Here is a 26,196-nt window from a genome sequence, read left to right on the forward strand (position 1 = left end):
GCACTATAGCCCCAGAGATGATCTATATATAAGCAGTCAATACGTTTTCTAACCTGGGGGATTTCCTTGGAGGAAAGGTTGGAACAGAAATATGGGATCTGAGCTCTCTCCTGTTGCTACCACAATACCACAAAGACAAAGAGAATGGCCATGGGTGGTGGTGGATGGAGGGTGGGAAAGACCCATGAGGAAATATGAATAAGACAAGGCAAACTGACATTTCCTCCCTGGCTGGTCCTGGTTGAGATGTGGCTTATGCCTAGATTTTTTGGTTGGAGTACAGCCAACCACTGCTGGGGCAAATGGTGTTTTTGCCAGCAGTCCCTTGGAGTTTTCTCCCCTTGTCCTTTGTAACTTCCAGAAATTCTTTTTTTTTTTCATATGTTTTTATTGATTTTTTAGAGAGACAGAGAAAGGGAGAGAGAGATAGAAATATTGATGTGAGAGAGAAGCATCCATCAGCCACCTATAGCACACCCTCTGCTGGGGTAGAGCCCACAACCCAGGCATGTGCCCTGACCAGGAATCAAACTGGCACCTCTCAGTCCATGGGACAATACTCCATCAACTGAGCCACACTGGCTGGGCTCCAGAAATTCTCACACTTCCTGCACAGCCTTGGAAAAAAGTACTGTAAAGAGCACTGAATTTCAAAACTTCCTGGGAAATATCAAAGAAAAGAGTAGAGTAGAAGGTCTTCCCTGTTTTAGAAATAAATTCAAGAACAACAAATAGTTTGACACTGGATAGCTGGTCCTTGGCCTAGCCTAATGTAACATGTAGGTTTTCTAACTCTGAAAGCCTTTGAGCTACACTGCAACTCAACTTTAAGAACTACACTGCACTGCAATCAAAGTCCTGAAGTCCACCTCCTATCCCCCTTCTAATATTTTCCTTTCACAAAGGTAATATTCATTCAACAAGTATTTACTGAGCATCTACTTTGTGCAAAGCACTGTGTACTGTGGTAGACAGGAGAAAAGAAGGTCCCATTCTATTATGGGTATAAGCCTGTGTAAAAGTTCAAACTACATAGAAACAGACAATGTAGAAAGTAAACATCCCCTAAAATCAACTACCATTGACCGTTTGGTGTATATTATTTCAAATAATTTTTTGTGTATATGAGAATTATACCTTCCCATATTTTGTGACAGGTTCATACTAAGTAATCTGTTTTGCTGCTTCCTCCCCTTTAACAATTATCTTGGGGTCTTTTCAATTGCCTTCTTTTAAGATGGGTTTCCACCTTTCAAGAGAATCCGTTGTAACTTTCCCACTTAAACTACTGTGATCCCCCACTTAGGACTCTTCAGTGCCTTGGGAGAGGGCTGGAACGGTTCATAAAAGGCCACTCCCCCCAAGGTACCTGTCCCAGGAATGCTCATAGGCTTTACTCCTGAATTGACTGCTGTGTCTTGTTTCTTCCCCATAGTCAGGTCTTAGCTATGGATTCTATTCTTGCTTTGTGCTTGCAAACTTGGGTTCCATGATCTGAATCTTCTTCCCGACTTTCTGTTGTAACCTGGAACTAACAAGGTCCTTGCCCTTCCTTGCCCCAGGAGCTAAGGCCAGCCCTACCCATTCCTAACCACAATCCAGGCCAGTACCCAGACAGCTCCCTACCAGGGAAAGAAAAGATGGATAGTTGCAGGAAGAACTGATGCCTCTGCTCTTCTGGTAAATAGCATTAGCCCTCAATTTTCCTTGTTGCTTTGAAATGCTTCTTTAAGTTGACAACAAAGGGGCATCTTAGATTCTCTTCATTTTGATCTTTTTCACACTAAATTATACTGAATCTGCTGATTATTAAAAATTAGTATCTAAAAAAAATGACCCTTTCTTTTCAATGGGTATATAATTTTTTATTGTGTGTAAACATCTTACAATGTGTGTGTGTATGTGAAGGGGAGATACGAAGTACTGTAAACTGTCTCCCGTTGTTTTTGCCCAAAGAGCAAGACCACACTAAGGAGCCTTATATTAAGCCAGAGGTTACACGACAATCTCAAATGCTAGTATCTGGAAGGTAAGATTACTCAGAAATACAGAAGACTGAAGTGCCAGTCAAACCACATTTGGGCAGCCTGTGCCACCAGCAAATCCAGTAAAAGGGGAAAGCTGGCTCTTTCTTTAGCTTTTGCTACCTTCATCCCCCTTTTTAAGAGAAACCTGAAGTCATAAAAACACATATATATAAGGTTTATATGGACTAGAAAGTGGAACGAAGAGCAATGACATTTTGTTCACCCACCAGCTTAAATTAGAGTTACAAACACTCATATCACAGCCTACTAAAACACAATGCTCATCAATATACTCACTGATGGACTAGAATACTGTACAGCCTATTTTTAAAGTATGTTGGCATCAATCTATACGCTCCAAAATATTTCTCTAAGACCCAGATCTGGCAATATAAGTTAGTTCCTAGGTATGAGTATAAGTTAAAACACTCTTCAGTGTAAGTGAATGAGTTAAAATTTCTTCAAGTGTTTCTCTACCCTCTTCTCCCCCTAGTTCCCCTCTGAGGCAGGGCCCCACTTGCTTAGCAATTACTGAAAAAATCCTGATAAACGCTTTCTCTTCCCCTCCAAACCCCCGCCAGGCTCTCAAGTTTCCAAATAAGCAGAATTGTATAAACAAACTAAGTTATAAGTAATAACATTTTAGAATTCGAAATAAAAACCAAATGAGTTTAGAGGGAAATAAAAGAACGAGTATTCAATATCCTACAACTTTTCCTAGATTTTGGTTTTCCCCTGAAGAACTGCCCCCCGACCCCCAATTCCACGGCTTCAAACTTTCTTGGAACTTACTATCTCGATAATGCCCACACCCTGGACCCCAGGTCTTCCAAACAATCAACCTCTCCTTGGGGTTAAGTTGATGGTTATATCCCTGGTCTTAAATTCTTCCAGTTCAGGGCTCTTAAGTCTGCTGCTGTCAAGCTAAGCCCATCCCATAATTATCCCTAAAAGGTAGGGATAATCCCTAAAAGCTTGGTGGCTCTAGGCTGTCTGGACCAGAATAACTCCCCAGATACACCTAACCAGAGTTAAATTCTCAGAGACCCTGTAAGCGACTCAATTAAATGCATTTCTACTAGGCAAACTGCGGATACTTTTCTTTTATGACTCTTTGCACCAGACATTATTCAACTATGTTAAAAAATTGACAGCTTATTAAGAATTAGCACTGCGCCCTGGCCAGTTTGGCTCAGCGGTTAGAGCGTCGGCCTGCGGTCCACAGAGTCCCGGGTTTGGTTTCCGCTAAGGGCATGTACCTCGGTTGCAGTTTGTCCCCGACCCTGGTTGGGCTGTGCGGGTAGCAGCCACTCAATGTGTCCCTTTCATGTCGATGTTTCTCTCTCTCTCTCTTCCTCTCTCTCCCTCCCACTCTATCTGAACAAAAAAAAAAGAGGAAAAATGTCCTCAGGTGAAGATAATTAAAAAAAACAAAAACGAACTAGCACTGAAAATAAAAAAGATGAATTTTCTGTCTTGAGTACAAAAAAGTGGAATGGAAATAAACCAAGAAGAGACTTCTGCTTCAACACTTCTACAGAATATGGATCACTTTACATTTTGTACTCAAAGTTTTAAATTCTATCCCTTACCAGGAAAACTGAAACAAGTAACAATCACCAACAAGAAACCCCACAGTCTTGGGCTGTATTTGAGAGGGAACTCTGTGCCAAGTGCAAACAAAACTGTTGGCTCTCCTGCTTGCAGGCCCTGAAACTGCAGGAAAGTGGCTCAGGTGTCCCACAGCGATCTGCCCAGTCTTAGAGTGACTGCTGAATGACTGCACAGACCTGCCGTGGAATATTCCAATCAAGTGAAAATGAGGGTTAGGCTAAGTTGGGAAAAGGCTTTCTGTATGATTTAAGTGAAAAAAGCAGAACAACAAAAACAAAAAAATGACACAAACACTGTGGCCACAATGATATAAATGTAGCTGACGAAAATATAACTAAATTTAACAGTAATCTGTATCATGGTGGGACTATTTTCATCTTTTCTCTACCTAAATTTTCTATAAGTTTTTCACACTTAAGATTTTTTTTTAATGACGACTAAAGAAAAAACTTAAGCAAATCTCATTCTGATTTACATTGTTCCTTTCTAATCCAAAACTTAGCTTAAAACTAACTTTCCTCACTACTGCTTCTATTTTTGCCTAGAATTTTTCCCATGTCAGAATTAAAAATATTTTTGGTGCCCTGGCCAGTTTGGTTCAGCGGTTAGAGCATTGCCCCACATACCAAAGAGTCGTGGGTTCATTTCTGGTCAAAGGCACGCACCTGGGTTGCGGCTCGTCCCCGGTCCCTGGTTGGGGTTATTCGGGAGGCAGCCAGTCGATGTGTCTCTCTCACATCAATGTTATGCTCTCTCTCCCTCTCTTTCTCTCCCCTCCCTTCCACTCAATGTTTCTCTCTCTCCCCCTCCCACTTTATCTGAAGATAAAATGGAAAAATATCCTTGGGTGAGGATTAAAAAAAAAAAAGATGTCACACACACACACACACACACACACACACACACACACACACACAATGGAATGTTATTCAGCCATTAAAAATAAGAAAGAACGAAAAAAAAGTATTTTTGGCTACCAAAATTATAAGTCTGTTTCTAAATATCTTGGGTAAAGAATTCAGAAATCAACTGGCAGAAATCAGATCATTTTGTAAGATGTGTATTTCTCAAACCAAGAGGACTTTGGACTGGCTTTAGCAAGTCCCCAAACTTTTCCCGGGAAGGATCCGACAGGCAACACTATTCCCAAGTTCCTTACTTCACCTACATTCTTTAACCTTAGTGATCCATCAGCATATGTTTTCTGTAAAGGGTAAATAATAAACACCTTTGGCTTTGTAGGTCATACGCAGCTGCTCAACTCTGCCACTGTAGTGCAAAGGCAGCCATAGACACTACGTAAATGCATAAAACTTTTTACAAGGTCAGGCAGTGGGCCAGATTTGGCCTGTGTGTAGTCATTAGCCAACCTGTGGTGTATAGCACACTAGAGAACATCCATGGAGCTTGGAGAAATAGAAAAAAGACCTGAAGGATTTCTTGCCCTTTCTTGGGGAATGGCCATCAAGCCTTATTTTGATAGCTATATTATTAATCTACAAGAATTCTCTTTGAAAGTAGTGTACTAATGAATTCCCCCCCAAAAGTCACTGAATTGGTTCCTCAAATATAGCAGTTCTCAACCATGATACTGAGAAAGACACAGCTGTAGAATGTGTTACAATTAATTTACTACTAATATACAGTAATGGCTTTCAAATGATTTTTAAAAATATATATTTAAAAGGGTAGTTCAGTCGCCCTGGCTGATTTGGCTCAGCGGTTAGAGCATTGGCCCAGAGCCCAGAGTCATGGGTTCGAGTCTGGTCAAGGGCACGTACCTTGGTTGCTATTCATCCCTGACCCTGGTCAGGGTTATTTGGGAGGCAACCAGTCAATGTGTCTCTCTCACATCGATGTTTTGCTCTCTCTCTCCCTCTTTCTCTCCCCCTCCCTTCCACTCTATCTGAAGATAAAAAAGAAAAAAAAATGTCCTCGGTTGAGGATTAAAAAAAAAAAAGTAAAAGGGTAGTTCAATCTTTTCCCTACAGCCAGCCTGGACCTGTGCACAACCCTAGGTGTATGTGCAATAAGAAAGGGCTCACATACACAGTGTCAGCCTGTTTATGATGCATCAGAAGGAGCCTTAGAGACCATTAAGTCCAGCCCTCTTCTGAAGACTACAAACCCATTCTCTAGCTAACAACTCAAACATGTCAAGTTTGGATCAGTTACAGTCTTATTAATATTCATCATGAAGTCAAACAAGAGGAAACAGGAGATAGCCAAGAAGGGCAAGAGGAAGTGTGATAAGGCCTCCTACAGCCAAGCTGGATAATTTGCTCAGATAGTCTTCTTTTTATAAACTATCACTGTTCATCATAAAAAACCTTGAAAATGCATGAAAGTAAAAAGAAAAAAATAAAGCCTCAATACTACCAGGGGGCAATAACCATTGTTATCATTTTGGTTCCTTTCCGTTTAAAACCTTTTTCTATGGCCCTGGCCAGTTTGGCTAGTGGTTAGAACATTGGCCTGCGGTCCAGAGAGACCCGGGTTCAGTTCCTGCTAGGGGCACGTACCTCGGTTGCAGTTTGTCCTCTGCCCTGGTTGGGTTGTGCAGGTGGCAACCACTCAATGTGTCTCTTTCACGTCAATGTTTCTCTCTCTCTCTCTCTTCCTCCTACTTATCTGAACAAAAAATGAAAAAATGTCCTCTGCTGAGGATAAAAATAAATAAATAAATAAATAAATAAAACCTTTTTCTATGTACAGTATATATTTTTTAATGTTTTTAATGAAACTGCTTTCTACTTTCTTTATAAAATATTGTCATGAGCACTTCCCTATACTGTTAATATAGCTTAAAACTATATTTCTGTAATGGCTGTATTAAAAGCCCTGGCCCATTTGGCTCAATGGTTAGAGCGTCAACCTGTGCACTGAAGGGTCTCAGGTTTGATTCCTGGTCAAGGGCACGTACTTGGGCTGCAGGTTCAATCCCCAGTCCTGGTCAGGGTAGTGCAGGAAGCAACCAACTGATGTGTCTCTCTCACATCAATGTCTCTCTCTCTTCTCTCTCTTCTCTCTCTCTCTCTCTCTCTCTCTCTCTCCCTCCCTCCCTCCCTCCCTCCCTTCCACTCTCTTAAAAAAAAATCCATCAAATGGATGAACCATAATTTATTTCAATTTCTCCCACTGTTGGATACTTAGATCATCTCCTTATTTTTTATATTACATTAAACGTTGAAAATACTCCTATGGAAGCTTATAAAACTATTTACATATAATATTTTCTATTTATGTATTTGACAGAAGGTATTCCCTAAAACAGAGTAATACTCTGTGACCCTTCACATCAGGCACATCACGTTAGTGACCACAGGGAGAGGCACGGGGGCACTGGACCCACCACGTACTGGAAGACTGGTCATCTGAGTGAGTCCTTGAACTTCTTTACTGAAGGCAGATCAGGCAGTAGAGTCAATCAACAACCACAACTGGGGCCCAAGTGAGATGGTGTCATAAAACTGAGCCTTGACTGCTCTCTCTGCAATACCCAACAGAGGAAAATTGTTTTGAGTTGACTGCTACTATTAAAATTGTATAGGAGAAAGGATATCAAAAGGCTTGTGATAGGTATCAAAAGGATATCAAAAGCTTTTATTTATAGCATATAGTAAATTTGTAGGATAGTTGAAATAAAAGGTCAATTAATTGGTCTTTCTCCCACGGGCATCTAGAGGAGGGTTCTCTGCTGAGTGCTTTCTTTATAGGGCACGATGGGCAGAATGTCATAACAAACAGATGTGGATACCAGCCTGGCATCAGCAATAACATGGAATGCTTCCAAAAGTGGCTGGGGGCTATAAAATTTCAAGAGCCTTTAGCAGTAGAACCCAAATATATTTCCCTAAATCTAGCTACCAATGAGAAAATTAAAATAAATTAATAATCTAGTTTATATAAGTTATAACACTGGAAACTTTCCCTCCTAGAATGCATTGTCTGCTCTTAAGCAAGCTAAAGGAAGAGAATTATAAGATAACTTTATGGAGGAAGTTACAATTGCCCTCTTGAGTTACATATTTTTAAAAGCTCCAGTTCAGATTCTGGTTTCCAAATTTACAGATATGAGGTAGAAGGAACATGGGTTTTTTTATAGAATACATAAAAATATAAAATACAGCAAAATTAAACCTGAGCCAATCCAGGTCATACAACAATATTATTATTTTAATTAAAGATAAAAAAGGAACATTTCTGATTAAAATCCATGTCTAACACTGTATTTACTTATGAAAATTTTAGAAAGAGATTACTTTTCAAACCTAACTTCCCCAGAGTTATTTGGGGGATAATTTGCATTTTAAGTAAAAAACAAAAACAAGCACAAGGTGGTAAGGACATTTTTACATCACCCTTTTGGTGTCTATCTGACAAAGAGATTTGCATCAACAGGACACACACTCTTTGTGTCTATGCTACAAGAACTTTGAATATGCAAAAGAAAAGGACAAAGACTAGAGATATGCTTCTCCATACCACTAGAAAACAAGTTACATGTAAATTTGTCAAATGTGGAAAGTAATCACTGTCACTTCTTACTCAGAACAATGGAGAGAGCCGGAGTCAGTGCTTCAGGACAGTGGCACTGGGTGGTCAACAAACACTTGTGAAATCAACACTAAAATGTCAAATGCCACAGAGTTTACAGTTATAGTGTCTGATCAGATAAATTCCTGCAGGCCCATACTGAAGTGTTGGTTTTTCAAGACCTAAGTTAAGTTTATTGGAAAGTGTTGGTTAAGGACACAGTAGGCACACTTACCTTACCAGTGCATCTGGTTTGCTTAGCTGGTTATTAGGAATACAGTTTTCCATTAAGTCTTTGTGTGTACTTGGGCTCTTGCTACTGCATTTCTGCTTCTTCTCATTTTTACTAGATGAAGAAGGAATGCTCCCATTTGTGGCGCTGTGACTTCGAGGTGAGGAGTTCACAACTCCACTGGCATTTTTGTAATTTTTTGAGGAAGCAGTGCATGAGTCCTCTTTCAAGAGGTTTTCTGTACTTCCCACAAGATCATTATTTAATCTTTTACTATTGATATGGTTTTCCATATATTCAATTTCTTGTATTTTAGAGTCTACAGGTTGTAGAATATTGTTGTTATTTATTCCAAGGTTGTGTTTTTTGGCATCTTTGTCCTTTTCTTTCCCTTTTTCTCGGTATTCTATCTCTGGCAAAGTTGTAGAGAGTTTTTTGTTGGCTGGGATCCCTCCGTTGTGGTGTATAAGGATCGAGGAGTCCATATCAGGTAATCCTTTGGCTGCTACAATACCAAAAACAAACCAACAAACAAAAAACCCACACTGGAATATTCAGTTGTATAAAAACACAGAATAGACTGATTCAACAAACTGTATTATCTACACTTAGAAACTCACTACATTAATTTGCAAATTCACTTAGAAGCAGTAACTACACCACATCATGCTAACTTCAAAAAGCAAATCCAAATAAATTTGGGAAGCGGAACATTTAGAAAAGTGCCATCACTTACAAACACCAAACCATTAAAAGTTTTGCCTCAGCCCTGGCCGGTTTGGCTCAGCGGTTGGAGCGTCGGCCTGCGATACAGAGAGACCAGGGTTGGGTTCCCGCTAAGGGCACATACCTCGGTTGCAGTTTGTCCCCGGCCCTGGTTGGTCGTGCGGGTGGGAGCCACTCGATGTGTCCCTTCACATTGATGTTTCTCTCTCTCTCTCTTCCTCTCTCTCCCTCCCACTCTATCTGAACAAAAAATGGAAAAATGTCCTCAGTTGAGGATTAAAAAAAAAAAAAAAGTTTTGCCTCAAAAATAAGATGAGTATTTTATGATTAGATCATATGTCACTCATTAGTCAAGTCAAACTTGTCTATCACTGGGATGAGAGAACACAGACAGATCATATTCTTAAGAGGCCATATTTTAAAAGATGCTTAGATTAAACAAATTTAATAACTTTACTAAAAGAAAGAGATTAAATGAAACAAAAGAAGTGTGATGTTAGAATCCAGAGCATCTACATTTTTTTTTTATCCTCACCCAAAAACATTTTTGCATGTATATTCAGATAGAGTAGGAGGGAGAGAGGGAGAGAGGGGGTGGGGGGGAACGTCGATGTGAGAAAGACACATTAACTGGTTGCCACCTGCACAACCCCAACCAGGGCCAGGAACGAACTGCAACCGAGGTACGGGCCCTTAGCAGGAACCAAACCTGGGACTCTCTGGTCTGCAGGCCAACGCTCTAATCCCTGAGCCAAACTTGCCAGGGTGGTATCTACATTTTTTCTTGAACCTAGCACTGATGTAATAAGCAGTTTGTATCATTTACTAGGTCTCTTGTAAAAAAGTTTCTGTATCGCCCTGGCTGGTTTGGCTCAGCGGTTAGAGCGTCCGCCTGTGGTCCAGAGAGACCCGGGTTTGGTTCCCACTAAGGGCACGTACCTCAGTTGCAGTTTGTCCACGGCCCTGGTTGGGTCATGTGGGTGGCAGCCACTCGATGTGTCCCTTTCACGTCGATGTTTCTTTCTCTCTCTCTCTCCCTCCCACTCTATCTGAACAAAATATGGAAAAATGTCCTCGGATGAGGATAAAAAAAAAAAAGTTTCTATCAGTTCTACACATTCCAATTTGTCAAAGTCAGCTTGAGGTGGTATTTTTGCACCATACCACAGAATAAGATTTGGCATATATAAACTAAAAATATGACCCCAAACTTCCAACTCTCAAATCAAAGAAAACTGGTACTGCTGTAAGTTCATCTATTGAATTGATTATATGCTCAGAGAGAGATCTTTATAGAAAAGGTTCAATTTAAGTTCCACATTGCAGCCCTGGCCAGGTTGGCTCAGTGATTAGAGCGTCGACCTGCGAACAAGAGTTGCGGGTTCAATTCTGGTCAAAGGCATGTACCTCAGTTGCGGTTCGGTCCCTGGCCCTGGTCGGGGTCATGCAGGAGGCAACCAATCGATGTGTCTCTCTCACATCAGTGTTTCTCTCTCTCTCTCTCTCTCTCTCTCTCTCTCTCTCTCTCTCTCTCCATCTCCTTCTTTCCCTCCCTCCCACTCTGTCTGAAGATAAATGGAAAAATATTCTCGGGTGAGGATTGAAAAAAAATAGGTTCCACACTGCATTATATAAACCATTTAAAATGGGATGGATCCATCTTTCAAAAAAATTTTGACTTATAAAACAATTCTGTTTGTTTATTTTTCCATCTTATACTTTGATTCTTGGCTTGCTTCAGTTACAAACTCACACAGTTATACATACTATTTTGCTACTGAGAATAAATACTTAAAAATATTTGTAACAAATAAAATATTAAATAAGCTATTACAAGAATAAAATAAACATATTTAAAGGTACATGGTCTTCAGATACTGGGTAGAAAACATCATCTGCATTCTGTATTTCATGACCAAACAAAGCGATGGCTCTAAAAAGGAATATAGGAAAACAGGAAATCCTTGGTAATCTCCTGAAGTCCTAGCAACTTTTCAAAAAAAAAAGTTGTACTGACAAATATAGTAATGACTAACCTATTGAGCCAATAGCTTTAGGTAAAGACCTACCTTCCTCAGACTCTTTGTCTTGCTTCTGTAGCATCTGTTGTTCTGGGGGGAGGGCTTGTTGAAGAAGCTGCATGTAAAATTCGTTCTCTTTTTGTACTTCCTTTTGCTTCCTTAACCGCATTTTGTAGCTTACATAACTTTTGAAGCCAAAGCCCAAAGTCACCACAGGGTACCCAATACTAGAAAGAAGACAATCCAGCCAATAATTGCAAGTTACAAAAAAAACACATGCAGCAAGCACATGAGGATACCTACAACTGAATTTAATAAACTCTAGATGATGATGATAGCTGAGCATTCAGTAAACACATAAATAAATGTGACATCTGCTGGAAATTAGAAGCAGTTGGCATGCAGAACAAACCCCCAGGAGACAGTGGGACCGTAAGACCATAAGAGGCTGCCCATCAGACTTTGACATTCTTCAACTAACTCAAGAAGATACCACAGTGACTACTGGATACAGTGGCAATGTTTTTGGTTAACATTGAACTGCCTTGTGCATTATTAGAATTTGGGCATCTGTATGCTTTTAAGATCTAACAGGGTAAAGATTTTATAAGTAGTCATTGGTAAATATTATAAGTAAGTGTTAAAAATCAAAAGGACATCATTTGGTTTTTAATACCAGAAGACAGGGTCAAATTCAAGTGCCTAATTTAATCTTCTTGCTGCCCAAGGGGTACTATCACCAGCTATTCCTGGAAAATTAGTTCATAAACAGTTTATCATTTAAATAAGTATCTGATATTATCAGTACTAACACTTGGTTTGTCACATCAAATTAAACCAGCTGTACTTACAACCCTAATCTCTGGAATAAAAGGTTGAAATATTTTCATTCAACTCATCAGTCTGTTTCAAAGCCTCTGCAAACACTATCAAAACTCATAGTAAACTTCATTAATTTTAAAACTTATTAATCATAATTAGTCTATAAGTGATTTCACTACAATTTTTTTTGCAGGGGGGAGGGGCAGGGAAGAACACAAACACAGTACCCCACTAACACAAATTATATAGTCGAGTTTCCCACATTTTGGGGAAACTGCAGAAGTTAGCACATCCGGAGTGCAATGGATAAGCTTCACCCTGGGAAAGTCACCTTTGTGATCATGGTATCTCCACTGCCAGGTAAGTATTCTCACTACAAATGTAAGTGACAAGTTTTATTGAACAGGTTTATTTTACTTATTTTATTTTATTTTATCATCCTCACCCGAGGACATTTTTCCATTTTTTGTTCAGGTAGAGTGGGAAGGAGAGAGAGAAGAACAGGGAGAGAGAGAAACATCGATGTGAAAGGGACACATCGAGTGGTCGCCACCCACACGACCAACCAGGGCTGGGGACAAACTGCAACCGAGGTACATGCCCTTAGCAGGAACTGAACCTGGGTCTCTCTGGACCGCAGGCCAATGATCTAACCGCTGAGCCAAACCGGCCAGGGCTATTTTACTTATTTTTGAAAAGGCTTTTAAAAATTGGAAACTATTTTTTTTAGTTGATTCCTGTTTATATTAGGGTCGGCCATAAATATTATAAAAAATTGGTGTATTGACTCTGGCCGTTTGCTCAATGGTTAGAGCGTCAGCCCACAGATCAGAGAGTCCCGGGTTCCATTCCCGCTAAGGGCATGTACCTTGGTTGCAGTTTGTCCCCGGCCCCAGTTGGGGTTGTGTGAGTGGCAACCAGTTGATGTCTCTCTCTCACGTCAATGTTTTTCTCTCTCTTCCTCCCTCTCTCCCTCCTGCTCTATCTGAAGATAAATGCAAAAATGTCCTCGGTTGAGGATAAAAAAAAAAATTGGTGTGTTGAAAAGAAATACCCATTAAGTAGTGATTTCCATAATAGATATAAATAAGACTCAAGGTCATTTTTTAAAAAATGTTTCATGATTGCCCTGGCAGGTTTGGCTCAGCAGTTAGAGCGTCAGCCTACGCATGGACAAGAGTCGTGGATTCTATTCCGGTCAAGGGCATGTCCCTTGGTTGCGGTCCGGTCCCCGGCCCTGGTCAGGGTCGTGTGGAAGGCAAACAGTCAATGTGTCTCTCTCACATTGGTGCTCCTCTCTTCCTCCCTCCCTCCCACTCTATCTGAAGATAAACAGAAAAATATCCTCTGGTGAGGATTAAAAAAAAGTTTCATGGTTAAGGTTAAATGAATAAAATATCTTAATATCATTTATATTTCATAAGAAAAAAGAATATTCCCTTAATTATTAATGCTATTCTCTTGCTTTTGTAAATTAGCTAAGGAAATTATAAGTTCATTTAAACTTTATGAAATAGCCATATATTGCATCAATACTTTTTAGAATCAATATCTGATTATAATAAAAATAGATAACATTTATCAGACATCTATATACTTGGCATTAAGTTAAACACTTTACATATATCATTTCATTTCATCTTTCCTATGACCCATGAGTCAGGTCCCCAATATATAGTCAAGAGAACTAAGGCTTAAAGATGGTGACATGTTCAAGGCAACAAAGCTGTTAGGGACAGAGCTAGGATTCAAACACTCATCTATCTTCTGAATAGAGAGCTCATGCTCTTTACTACCATGTTATGTGGTCTTCTGGGTTCACGTAAAATCTCTAAGAAAAAAATTTATAATTGAACTTACCATTTACATTAAAAACATTTAATTGAATTATAGATTAAGAATATACAGGCCCTGGCTGGGTAGCTCAGTTGGTTAGAGTAACATCCCAATATGCCAAGGTTGTGGGTTTGATCCCTGGTCAGGGCACATATAAGAATCAACCAGTGAATGCATAAATAAGTAGAACAACAAATCAATGTTTCTCTCGCCAAAATCAATTTTAAAAATTAAAAAAGAATATTCATAATACTTACCAGTGAGCAGCAAATGGACGACAAAGGTCTACATGAAAATTTTTGAGATCTTTAAATCTAATTGCTGCTTCAATATAAACAAAGAGTATCCAGAGGGACACTGTGGGCAAACATACTCCCCTTTCTGCGGGAAAGCAGCAGAGAGATAAGCATCAATGATATATTAACTAACAGAACAGATAAGTTGTTTCAAAGACTGTCAACTACAGTTACTTTCAAACCAAATAAAAAGCAATTTAACCCAAATTGAGTCTTTATATGACAAAAGATGCTATGTGATCATAGTCAGAAATAAAAGATGGGGGGGGGGGTTGGTGGGAGCAGGATGGAGGGGGTCAATGGGGGAAAAAGGGGAGACATTTATAATACTTTCAACAATAAAGATTTAAAAGAAGAAGAGTGCATGTATCTGGGGTTGCAAGTCCAATCCCTAGTCCCAGTTGAGGTCGGGAGGAGGCAACCAATCGATATATCTCTCTCACATCGATGTTTCTCTCTCCCCCTCCCTCCCTTCCACTCTAAAACTCAATGGAAAAATATCCTCAGGTGAGGATTAATAAAGATAACAAAGAAACAAACAAAAAGCCAATAAAGATTTTTTTTAAAAAAAGAGCCCTGGCCCACTCAGCAGTAAAAGTGTTAGAGGTCGGCCTATGGACCAAAGGGTTGTGGGTTCAATTCCCGGTGAGGGCACATACCTGTTTTGCTGGTTTAATCCCTGGCCCCAGTTGGGATCGTGCAGGAAGCAACCAATCAATGTCTTTCTCACATCACTGTTTCTCTCTCTTTCTCTCTCCCTTCCACTCTATCTAAAAATCAATGGAAAAATATGCCTGAGTGAGGATTAACAAAAAAATAAAATAAAAAAGAAATAGAAGACAAACATGCTGGCAGAAAATATTTACAATATATGTAAAACAAAGGAGTTATAGCCTTAGCATACAAAGAGCTCCTATAAATCAACAGAAAGGCAATAAATGCAAGTCATAAAAGAAAATACATTGATGACTAAAAATACATAAAAAGATGCTCCACTTCACTACTGATTATGAAGATGCAAACTTTAAAAATGAGATTCCAGCCTGGCCAGTGTGGCTTACTGGTTGAGCATCAACTCATGCACCAGGAGGTCACCAGTTCGATTCCCGGTCAGGGTATATGCCCAGGTTGTGGGCCCAATCCCCAGGGGGGGCATGCATGAGGCAGCCAGTTGATGTTCTTTCTCATCAATGTTTCTATCTCTCTCTCTCTAAAATCAATAAAGAAAAAATACTTTTTTAAAAAAAGATTCCATTCTTTTAATCTATCAGATAAGCACAAATTTAAAAGATATGTAACAATATAGGGAAGGTATAGGAAAGGATTCATTCTCATACCTGGCAATAATATAAACTGAGGCAAACATTTTAGAAGGCTATTTGGCAGTATAATTACATTGAAAATACTTCTATCTTTGACCTAGAAATTCCAATTCCAGAAATCTACCCTACAGAAATATAAAAGGGCCCTGAAATAAATGTATAAGAATATACACTGCATTATTATTGGTAATAGTAAAAATATAGAATTAACTTAAATGTCTATCAATAGGGAACTATTTAATTTTGGTTGATCTATATAATAAAACATGATGCAGTTTTCAAAAGAATGAAGATCTGTACTAATATGCAATGATATGATATGTAAAAAATTAAGACTGAATTACAGCACAAAGAAATGTTTCTGATATTTAAGTACTACTCAAAAATTTTTTTCTTAACTATAAGCTCATATTCCTTTTGTAATTAAAAACAGTTTCCAAGGGAGAAAAAAGCAGCTTGCAACAGAATAAATAAGATGCAAAAAAGGAATAATTTTAATTGGTTTTGAATCAAATCTGTAAGCTAGGTCCATCTTTGTCAGGATATGACTAATAACGGGGTATTTTATAAACATGGACTATATAGGCATGAGGTCCAATAACTGTAGAAAGAGCTCCTTTGAGACCGTATAAAGTAAGTAAGTTACAAAAGAGAGATTAGGAGGGAAAAATCAGTGACGTAAAGGACTAAAGGGCTTTTTGCTAAGGGTTTTTGGGATGAAACAAACAAACAAAAATCATAGAATTTTAGAACTAGAAAGAAGATCATTTAGTCCAACTTCCTTATTTTACTGAAGAGTAAAGTGAAGCTCAGAGTTTATATAAATTGGGTCCAGGTTTAAAGAGATAATATGGAGTCTGCTTCTAAGGAGAATAAACCTAAGTCTCCTTAAATCTAGTCCATAAAGAAGGAAAACATTCCAAGCTCTGTGAAGGTAGCTAATAGGCTCAATCATTCTTATAGATTCAATATACAAAAAAAAGGTATTTTTACAATGTAGGAAGGCAAACAGCAACCTTTAGGATAATGCATCGTCAAATTCATTTCAAAATGCACTTTTAAAAATTTATATTCCCTACTCCCTATATTAATTTCTAAAGTTATCACAAACATAATAAGCACATTACCAGAAAAATAAATAAAAAATTTGGGCAAAATACCTGTATTTCTAAATCTATCAATAAAATAAAACTATGTTGAAAATATTTTTGAACAAGTATAATAGTCATGTTGTACATACAGTTTTATATCTTATTTTTTCCCTCTTAACAGCAAGAAAAAAAGTTTATAATATTATCATTCTTTTGCGGCAATATATAATTTCATCAGCCACTCTTAATATTCTTAATAAAGAACTTTAAAATTTAACAACGGGAAGAAAAATTAATCCCGAGTTATATAAATTGCACTCACATTTGTCAGGCCCAATAAGAATACAAAGTTTGTTTGTTTGAGCACTAATCATTCCTAATTTAAAAATACTTCACAGCTTGGCTATTCCAACATACATTTCTGAGCTTAGGGCTAAAGAGAGGCTGGCATCATTTATGACATTAGCTTCATTGCTGCCCTGTGGGTCACCCACTGAACTTGTTCCCAATAGATCCTATTAATAGTTACATAAGTAGTTTTTTCTCAACTACTGAAACATTATTAAAGTAATTTAGGAAATCATTATAGTTCATCAGAGTCACAGATTATCTGAGCTGGAAGCCTCCCTTAAACATTATCTAGATTACTCCACTTTCACATGACAAAGAAGAAACTGAGACCTAGAAAGAATGATAATTGTAAATGGTAACTCACTCCAAACCGCAGCCCAAGACTAGGAAATACAAGTAAAAACTGGTGTGCAAAAAAAAAAAAACTCTCTTTAATTTGAGGAAAGCACACTAAGAAACCGCCATGCTAGCTTATAAATCAAGACACATGTGAAAGACTGGTAAAGATGGAGAAAACCATGCTCACAGTCGATACTTTAAATAACAGATTTGAATTGTGTCTTCTACATGGGCCAACACCATCCTCTTAGCACCTTTGAGAAGAGAATGAATGTTGCTCCAGAGAGCTTCTACTAGTTGGTGTTCCCTAAGTGATCAAAATCCTACAGGTTGCAGCTGGGCCTAAGAATCTAATTTCATGTAGCTTTGCAGACAAGTTAAATGATCTGAGAGCCAGTCCTCACATCCCCATGCATCTGATGTTCAGTTCAGGCTTTCACAGTGGAGTGGAGTTGTCAAAACATCTCATTTCATCTTAGTCTGAAATAGAGGTATAGCTCTAAGAAGAAGGGAGGTGACTGTGTAACTTCACTCAAGTCAGAATATACCTGAAATAGTAAATTCCGGTTAAAAAAACCACTAAGAACTAGGGAGATCAGGATGGTGAAGTGTTTAAAATAACACACAAGGAAAAGCTGATGAAACCAGAGATGTTTTGCCTACAGAAAAGAAGACTTGAGAGGGTATGACAGTGTCTTTAATTCTCTAAAGAAATATTAATGTGGCTCTAATCCAGCGAGGTCCAATGTTTGGCCTTGAGGGGATGACCTGTAGGCCCTCTGAAATTTTAAGGTAAAGTTTTATATATTCCCGTATATTTTTTTCTGGGGAAAGCCTTTTTATATATCCTCTAGCAGATAAGCAAGCCCCAAAATAGGCAAGACCTACTGGGTCAAAAGTGTAAGGAAGAAAATTCTGGCTCAGTATGAAAAAGAACTTTCTATTACAACTGCCCAAAAACAACAGTAGTAAGTTCCTTGTCACTGTAGGTTTTCAATAAGAGATTAAATACCATGTGCAAGGGATGCTGTGGGGATTCTTGTACCATATAAGGCTTCAACTAAATAACCTCTGACTTCCTTTCAATGCTGAAACACCCAGAACATTTTTCCTAGTTGGCACATGGCTGTTTTCAAGTCTACCTAAATAGAAATCACTTCAACTTTGAAAAAAAATGATGAGAGCAGTAACAATGGAGATATCAAATCATAAAGGCTTAAACTTTTGATTCAATAATAAAAAAAGATTTTAAAAATATAAAGGTATATTATAATCTATTAGGAAAAGACAACTTTAAAATGTCTCCACTAGCCCTGGCTGGTGTGACTCAGTGGTTAGAACATCGGCTTGCACACCGAAGGGTCACAAGTTCGATTCCCAGTCAAGGGGCACATACCTGGATTGCAGGTTCGACCCCTGATTTGTTTGGGACGCATGTGGGAGGCAACCAATTGATGTTTTTCTCTCTCTCTCTCTCTCACCCTCCCCTTCTCCCCCCTCTAAAAATCAATGGAAAAAGTATCCTCAGGTGAGGATTAACAACAAAAAGTCCGTATTAAATTGAACTCTAAATAATTTATTCAAAGATTAATCACCACATTTAAAAAGTTTGAATCTAAGATTTCTATCTAAGAAACCATTAAGACTTACCTGTGTGCCATACGTACTGAACCCATACATATGTGCTAGCAGCAAAAAAAAGCCATTGTATGGGGATGAACAGCAGACATATAATATTTGACGTGAATGCTACACAAACAAAAAACACTGAGAAGGCCTAAAGGGAAAAACAAAACAAAATAAAAAATACATCTTAGAACTTGTTATTTACAAAAAGATTATTAAAAACATGCTGGACAAATTCTCTGAAACTGCCATGTAATAATTACAAAGCAAGTTATAACAGGAAATTTTAAACATTTAAAATCAACTATATAAAAAGTAGTGGTTAACTTAATATTAAAGAGTGATCCTGTTTATGGCCTCAAATCATGAAGAACTGAACTAGAACAAATTGAGTTTGGTTCACAGTGAGTTTACTTGGGCTCCACAGGTGGGTTACCTAAAAGAACTAGAATTTTAACACATTTCAATACATTCCTAAAAAGCCTCATTCTTAAAGGGTAGGCTGCTGGAGCACATATGACCCATACTAGTGATAAGAATTATGCTGCATATTTAATGATTTTAACAATGCAGCTTTCCTCGGGACACACCTCTACCTATTACCAATGGGACATGAACTCAAAATCATCTTTTCTAGGCATGGCTTTGCTCTGACCAAAGCACCAGGCCCAGGTAGAAGAGTTACAAGTTTAAGATGTGGCTATGGAACACAACAGAACTACAAGGCCTGTGCCCTTGCTTTAAACCAGTAGTTCTCAACATATGGTCTGGGGATCCCTGGGGGTCTTAGAGATCCTTTCAGCAGGTCTTCCAGGTCAAAACTATGTTCATAATAATACTAAGATGTTATCTGCCTTTTCTACATTCATTCACTCAGAAATATAGTGGCATGTTCCAGAAGCTACATGATATGTGATACTGCAACCGACTGAGTTCAGAAGCAAATATGAAAAGCCAGCTGTCTTCCATTAAGCCAGACATTATATAAATTTGTAAAACTATAGTCAATCTTCTATTTATTCTGTTTTGAAAAATATATTTATTTTTCATTTAAAAAAATGTAATTTGTATTAACAGGTAATGAGTTTGTTCTTGTTTTATTTTTTATGTGAACTAATAAATATTTAAGTTTTTGTTTTAATTTCTAATATAGTAAATATGGAGATGTAACCCCCATAAATAAAAGCTCTTTGGAGTCCTCAATAATTTTTAAGAATGTAAACAGGTTCTGAAACCAAAAAGGTTGGGGAACACTTTAACTCTAAGCCAATCACGAACACAGTGATAGGGGCTCCAGAGTAGAACTGAGCAACTATTCTTCCTCCACTACTCTGTCTCCCTCCCGAAGTCCTCCCTTCCTCCTCTTCTTTTCACTGTAATGATAGAGGAGGAGGGATTATGATTTGATCAATGGGTTTAGACAAAATAGCCTTAGAGGCTAGTTCAATACAGTCACCTAAGTATTACTAATAAATCTACTTTAAACAGTTTTATTATTAGCTATTGAAGATTTTCTTAGAAGGGTTATTAAATTCATTATACTTGAAAAACATGTATTAATAAACATACCAGTCCCTGGTATCTGAAGGAATCATAGACGCTTCTGATGAAAAGCCAAAATGGCCACAGGTATTCAAATCTGAACTCCAGGACAAAATCTGCCAGGAGGACAAGTGCCCACACTACCAGAAATTTCAGGTATAAAAATGTACTGCAAAATATAAAAATGAAGAATTAATTCATGATCATTTGTGAACTAGAAAGAGAAAAATGCATTGTTTTGCTTAAAAGAGACAAAAAATATCTTCATATACCATGAAAACAATAGAGATAAAGGACAAAAAAAGATGCTTTTGTCCATCTAAATTTTGCTGTGGCCCATCTAAATTTTCAAAGCTCTGGTGTTCATTCTGGGACTCACAACTATCAAAATAAGACAATGACCAAATATGCTTAATTCCACTTAAGATGGGGGGGGGGGCATTAAATCTCACCACTATTTTAAAATGCTCTAAGTGTCTGACTTTAAATACTGCAACACTCTGAAAATTACAGCTTTCAAACTGTTCTTCATTAGAAGAAAATGTCATGGTTGAAAGGCTTCAAATTTGCTGTTTCTCTACCTCTCTACAGCTGTTTGAAGTCTTTGAAATTCTTGATGTATATCCCTACATGCTTGAAGAATGTCTTTTTCTCCCTTTCTCCTCTGGCCTCTCTATGTAGTTTTCATCTACATTAACCAAATTAAAAACAAATGACTTCCCAAAATAGCCAGAAACCAACTAAGGGAGCAGATGCCAACACTAAGGGCTGTGGGGGCACACAAAAAATACATTAAAGAAAAAAACCCTAACGCATCTCAGTCTTGCTCTGTAAATGTGTGCTCCTAGTTTCCTCTGGACTTATGTTAAATACAAATACACTTTGACAAGCCCGTCAGAACATATATCTAACCATGGCAGAGCTTAAAACAAGGTAAGGAAATGGATTAAAAATTTATTTTTTAGGTAATCTAAAAGTCCATTCTTCCAGTTCATTAACTTCCAGTATAATAGACAATAGAAACTTTCAGATTCCATTCAGTATTAAGCCCCTTATTCTATGTCTTTAACCCGATTCTAAAAAAGGTTACATTTAGGTATTTTTTTTAAAAAGTTTTCTAGCCCTGGCCAGTAACACTCAGTGGTTAGAGCGTAGGCCCACAGACCAGAGAGTCTCAGGTTCAATTCCAGTCAAGGGCACATGCCTTGGTTGTGGTTCGGTCCCGGCAACCAATCCATGTCTGTTTGTCTGTCTGTCTGTCTCTCTCTCCCCTTCTCCCCCTTCCCACTCTATCTGAAAATAAATGGAAAATATCCTCAGGTGAGGATTTAAAAAAAGGGTTTTCTAGCCCTGGCCATGTGGCTCAGTTGTTTGGAATGTCTTATACCAAAAGGGTGCAGGTTCGATTCCAGGTCAGGGCACACACCTAGGTTTCAGGTTCAATGCCTGGTCAGGGTGTGTAGGGGAGGCAACCGATTGATGTTTCTCTCACATCAATGTTTTTCTTTCTCTCCCTCCCCCATCCTCTCTCTAAAAATGAATAAAAACATATGTTTGGGTGAGGAGTAAAAAACAAAGGTTTTCAAAAATATAAGAACTGGAAATAAAATTCACTCTGACTTGGGCTAGATTTACATGCTGTTTCATAATACAAATATTCCAATAATGATGTGATTAAATTGGCTGTCTGAATATATACCAGTAACAAAAAATCAAGACCTTTAATAAATAATTTTGAAATAAAGTAAAGGTACAAAAACACTTATATACCTAGGGAGGAAACAACAAAAACAGGATCCAGCATTGATGACTCTTTCTGTGCCATCTGACGCTACACAGGAAAAGATGTCAAGAACAGACACATATAACCCTCAATGATATGGTATCATAATGATATACATAATTTGCAACTAGGTCAATTTGTAATACTAATTATTGGTAGAACTCTTTAGGCTTGATAATAAGTTTGAGAAGTTTACTCTAGAATAGAGGAACCCAAGGCAAACCATACAGGGTCCTCTCATTTTTACTCATTAAATCCCATCACTGGTCCAGTGGAGAGAAAGGCATATTTTGTTAGAAGGAACAACTGAGTCATGCAGGCATTTCAGGAACACAAATATAGTTTGCAACTAGATTGCCAAGCTACTTGGCTTTAAAACTGAAAGGATTTTTTTCCTTGTTTCTAGGTTTTAAAGAAGAAACAATAGTCCCTCATCCACGTTTCTAAGAAACAGCATGGAAATGTAGTTACTTCTCTGATGAATCCTTTTTTCCATGGGGCTGTCTCTGGAATGTAGCTGTACTTCATCATGTCTCTAGTTATACCATTCCCCAGGTGGAAAAGGTAGAGTACTACCAACTGTTCTCTGCCCTAAAAGCTCCCAAGGCATGGCAGGATCCCAGTCTAACCCGCAATATTCCACGTCACTATTTAAATAGCATTATCCATAGAATGGCAGCCTGCTGAACATTTTTTAAATTACTCTATCATTTAAACCTAAGGCAATACAAAAACGATCATCTTTGTTACAGTGACTACACTTCCAATTCTGTAACTTCAAGGGGATTTCCTTTAACATATTTCATTTCTTTTCAAACAACAACTTGCATACCTTTGATGTCCTTGACACCCAATTCTTACTGAGTCACAGTTTAGAAGGAAACTTGATTTTTTACAAACATATGCCGTACCCTCAGCTTTCCTCAGCCTCCCCTTTTAGGTGGGCCTGTGTCTAAAAATCAAGAGGCAATCTAATTAACAAAGTTGATTTTACTCTAGGACGAGTCTTGAATTCTATTAATTCAGTCTTACAGGGCTTTAAAAAGTTTAGGACAGTTGCCTGATTCAGTATTCTCTTGGCCCTCTTTATCAGTAAATTATATCTATTATCCTTCTATAGGTTGATGTACAAAAGTTAAAAGACAAGCACAATCATCCCTCGTTTATTGTGGTTAATTCGTTCCAGACTCTAGCGGTTGCACCTGGCGTTAAAGGATTCCTGGGGTGCTTGAATACATAAGCCTACAGTCCATGCGTACAGTAATTTTAATTTTTATTGTAATACAGGGGTGTACAACTGACTCAGACAACCAAGCACACGCTGTATCATTGTCACTGTCTCGATCAACTTTATAATGAAAATATTTGAAAAAACTGCAATAGAGTGAAGCCACGAAAGTCGAAGCGTGAAGTGGTGAGGGACAACTGTAACCTAAAATGGTTATGACTGCTCATCACTGTAAAATGACTGCTCATCACTATAGAAACCCTAACTAATTCCTTTCTTTAAATGTACTGAAGGTCATACGATTTTGCCAAATCCAAAGAAATGACATTCTAAAGTAGACAGGGTTTTAAGTTATTACAGCATTCCGAAATACTTATTTTAAACCATGAAGAAAATATGATTAAATATAAAATATTTTACACATACAGTTTATAATATGGCATGCTAACTTGATGTTACTTTAATTCTCTTATCCAAATAAATTTACTAAGAATTATAAAGCATCTTGAAAAAAACTTAAAAACATAACTGTAACAAAAAGATATTTTCCATAATACATGAAATAAGGTCAGACCAGTAATGTTTTTTGATGGTCTTATAAGCTTTTATTTGGGTGCCAGTAAAATAAAAAAGAGACTTGTTCAATTAATAGGCTTAATGGTGGTGATTCTTTCTAAGTGGATATTAACTATCAGATTCCCTTTTTCTCCATTCTATTCCTACCTTTGCCATTTACAACCTTTATTTTTATTTTTACCTGAATCTATTTAGCAGTACCCTCCATCTATGGATTAATCATCTATGAATAATGAAAAGTAGTATTGAACGTCCTTCTTTTACAAGTAAAGTGCACCTTCCTCTCTGGTATCTTTAGCTACTTGTCACTTAGATAATTTTCTGGAGTCCACATAATTACCACAGGGTGGTCATCAATCCTCAGTACCTGACCTTTTCCCTAGGCAGACTAATGATCATTTAGTTCACTTGGTCTTCACCACAGAAATGACTGTGGAATATTTAACTGGCTGTGCTGGTGGCCATCTATCTCAATCCCTAGCTTTCCTGTCCTCTCTGTAACTGTAACTGTGAATCACTTTTAGCTTTCTGTAGGTAGCATGATACTTCTTGCGCCGAAGTGCTTTGTCTTCTGTCATCAAATACCTCTCCCTATTGGACATCACCTCTAGAATATTCATCCAGCCTCTTATCCAGCTGGTATTCCTGCTTATATCTTATTATGTGTAATGATAGTCTACTAAAAGTGTGGTCCATGGCACAGCAGCATCAGCATCATGTATGAGCATTTAAGAAAAGCAGTGTTTCAGGGCCCACCTCAGGTCTATTTAATCTAAGCCTTTATTTTAACCAGATTCCCTAGGCCATTTGTGCATACATTAAAATTTGAGGCCCTGGCCAGGTAGCTCAGTTAGTTATAGTGTTGTCCTGATACACCAAGATTGAAGGCTCAATCCCCAGTCCCAGGGCACATATAAGAAGCAACTAATGAATGCATAAATAAGTGGAATAACAAATCAATGTCTGTCTCCCTCTCTCTCTCTCTCCCTCCCTCCCTTCCTCCCTCTCTCTAAAAACAATAAATAAAATTAAAATAAATAAATAAAATTTGAAAAGTACTGCTCTGTAGTATAAACTTCTCATCGTCATGGAAATCCAACTGAATTCCACAATGATCTACTCAGATAATCATACTTGTTTCCAAACTGTTAGCTGTTACTTCCCTCAACTAGGAACATTCAAAATTGTTCAGGGTTAATTCTTCCACTTTTCTACATCTCTTTCTAAGTCACAGACAAAATCCCCACCTAAGTGCAATTTAAACTACATGAGGTAACACTTCCATTACTACTCATCCTTCAGCACACAGCATAAACATCACTTCCTCAACAAAGCCCTCCCTGACCCCAAAGTAAAAACACCGATATATGCTCACATAGCATGCTGTGCCATAAGAATATTTAGTCAAAATTATAATTAAATAATATTCTGTGTAATTAACTGTTTAAAAATAAAGTCCACAGGAACAAAGGAGCTGCCCATTTTGTTCCTTGCTTTATCCTCAGACCCAGCCCAGCACCTTGCACACTGCAGGAGCTTAACAAATATTTGTTGAATAAATGATCTGCAATGCACAAGAAGAATGTTTAGGACTAATAGTGGGGCTTTTATCAAAGTACACTTAAAATGAAGGTAGAGGGAGAGATGCATAGGTGACTGGGAAGGGTGCCTAACAAAAGCAACATCAGCAAAGATGATAAATACACTTTCCACCTGGAGGATTACCAAGCACCTGTTCCCAATCTGTTTTGACTGTTCTTTAGGAAGAAATGAATCTAACCAGCCTTGTTCTGGGTGCCCAACTATCACTCCAGTTGGTCTGCCTGCCATTGGCTCTGACTACAGTGGGGTTTTTTTTTCTTATTATTATTTTTTTATCCTCACCCAAGGACATTTTTCTATTTTTTGTTCAGATAGAGTGCGAGGGTGGGAGAGAGAGGGAGAGAGAGAGAAAGAGAGAGAGAGAGAGAGAGAGAGAGAGAGAGAAACATTGACGTGAAAGGGACACATTGAGTGGTTGCCACCCGCATGACCCAACCAGGGCCGGGGACAAACTGCAACCGAGGTACATGCCCTTAGTGGGAACTGAACCTGAGTCTTTCTGGACCGCAGGTCAACGTTCTAACCGCTGAACCAAACTGGCCCGGGCTAAAGTAGGGGTTCTCAAAGTGTCTTCTATTTAAACCTGACATTAAAGAAATCTGCAAAAATATAAAACCACATCACTC

At 38.1% G+C, this 26,196-nt stretch overlaps 1 protein-coding gene and 1 non-coding gene across 5 annotated transcripts in view; both read right to left on the reverse strand.

Annotated features, from left to right (window-relative positions):
• The window catches only part of MACO1 (macoilin 1), a 63,458-nt gene that overhangs the window by 25,842 nt on the left and 11,420 nt on the right, over positions 1-26,196 (reverse strand). For 2 of the 4 annotated variants that reach the window (XM_036255990.1, XM_036255992.1), the window contains exons 1-6: positions 22,997-23,137; positions 20,409-20,550; positions 18,864-18,990; positions 14,072-14,195; positions 11,205-11,383; positions 8,413-8,914 (exon numbers count right to left, since the gene is read on the reverse strand). The exons of 1 other annotated variant lie outside the window; for it this stretch is intronic. In XM_036255990.1, the coding sequence (XP_036111883.1) occupies positions 8,413-8,914; positions 11,205-11,325 (623 nt within the window). In that variant the 5' untranslated portion in view covers positions 11,326-11,383; positions 14,072-14,195; positions 18,864-18,990; positions 20,409-20,550; positions 22,997-23,137. Of the gene's footprint in view, positions 1-8,412; positions 8,915-11,204; positions 11,384-14,071; positions 14,196-18,863; positions 18,991-20,408; positions 20,551-22,151; positions 22,213-22,996; positions 23,139-26,196 lie in introns of those variants that run through there. One more of the 4 variants, XM_036255991.1, reaches the window with a different exon arrangement.
• On the reverse strand, positions 12,182-12,346 carry LOC118627426. Its single transcript, XR_004959169.1, has one exon. It is a non-coding gene; the product is annotated as a U1 spliceosomal RNA (small nuclear RNA).

Source organism: Molossus molossus, unplaced genomic scaffold, assembly GCF_014108415.1.
Source record: "Molossus molossus isolate mMolMol1 unplaced genomic scaffold, mMolMol1.p scaffold_m16_p_12, whole genome shotgun sequence".
NCBI lineage: Eukaryota > Metazoa > Chordata > Mammalia > Chiroptera > Molossidae > Molossus > Molossus molossus.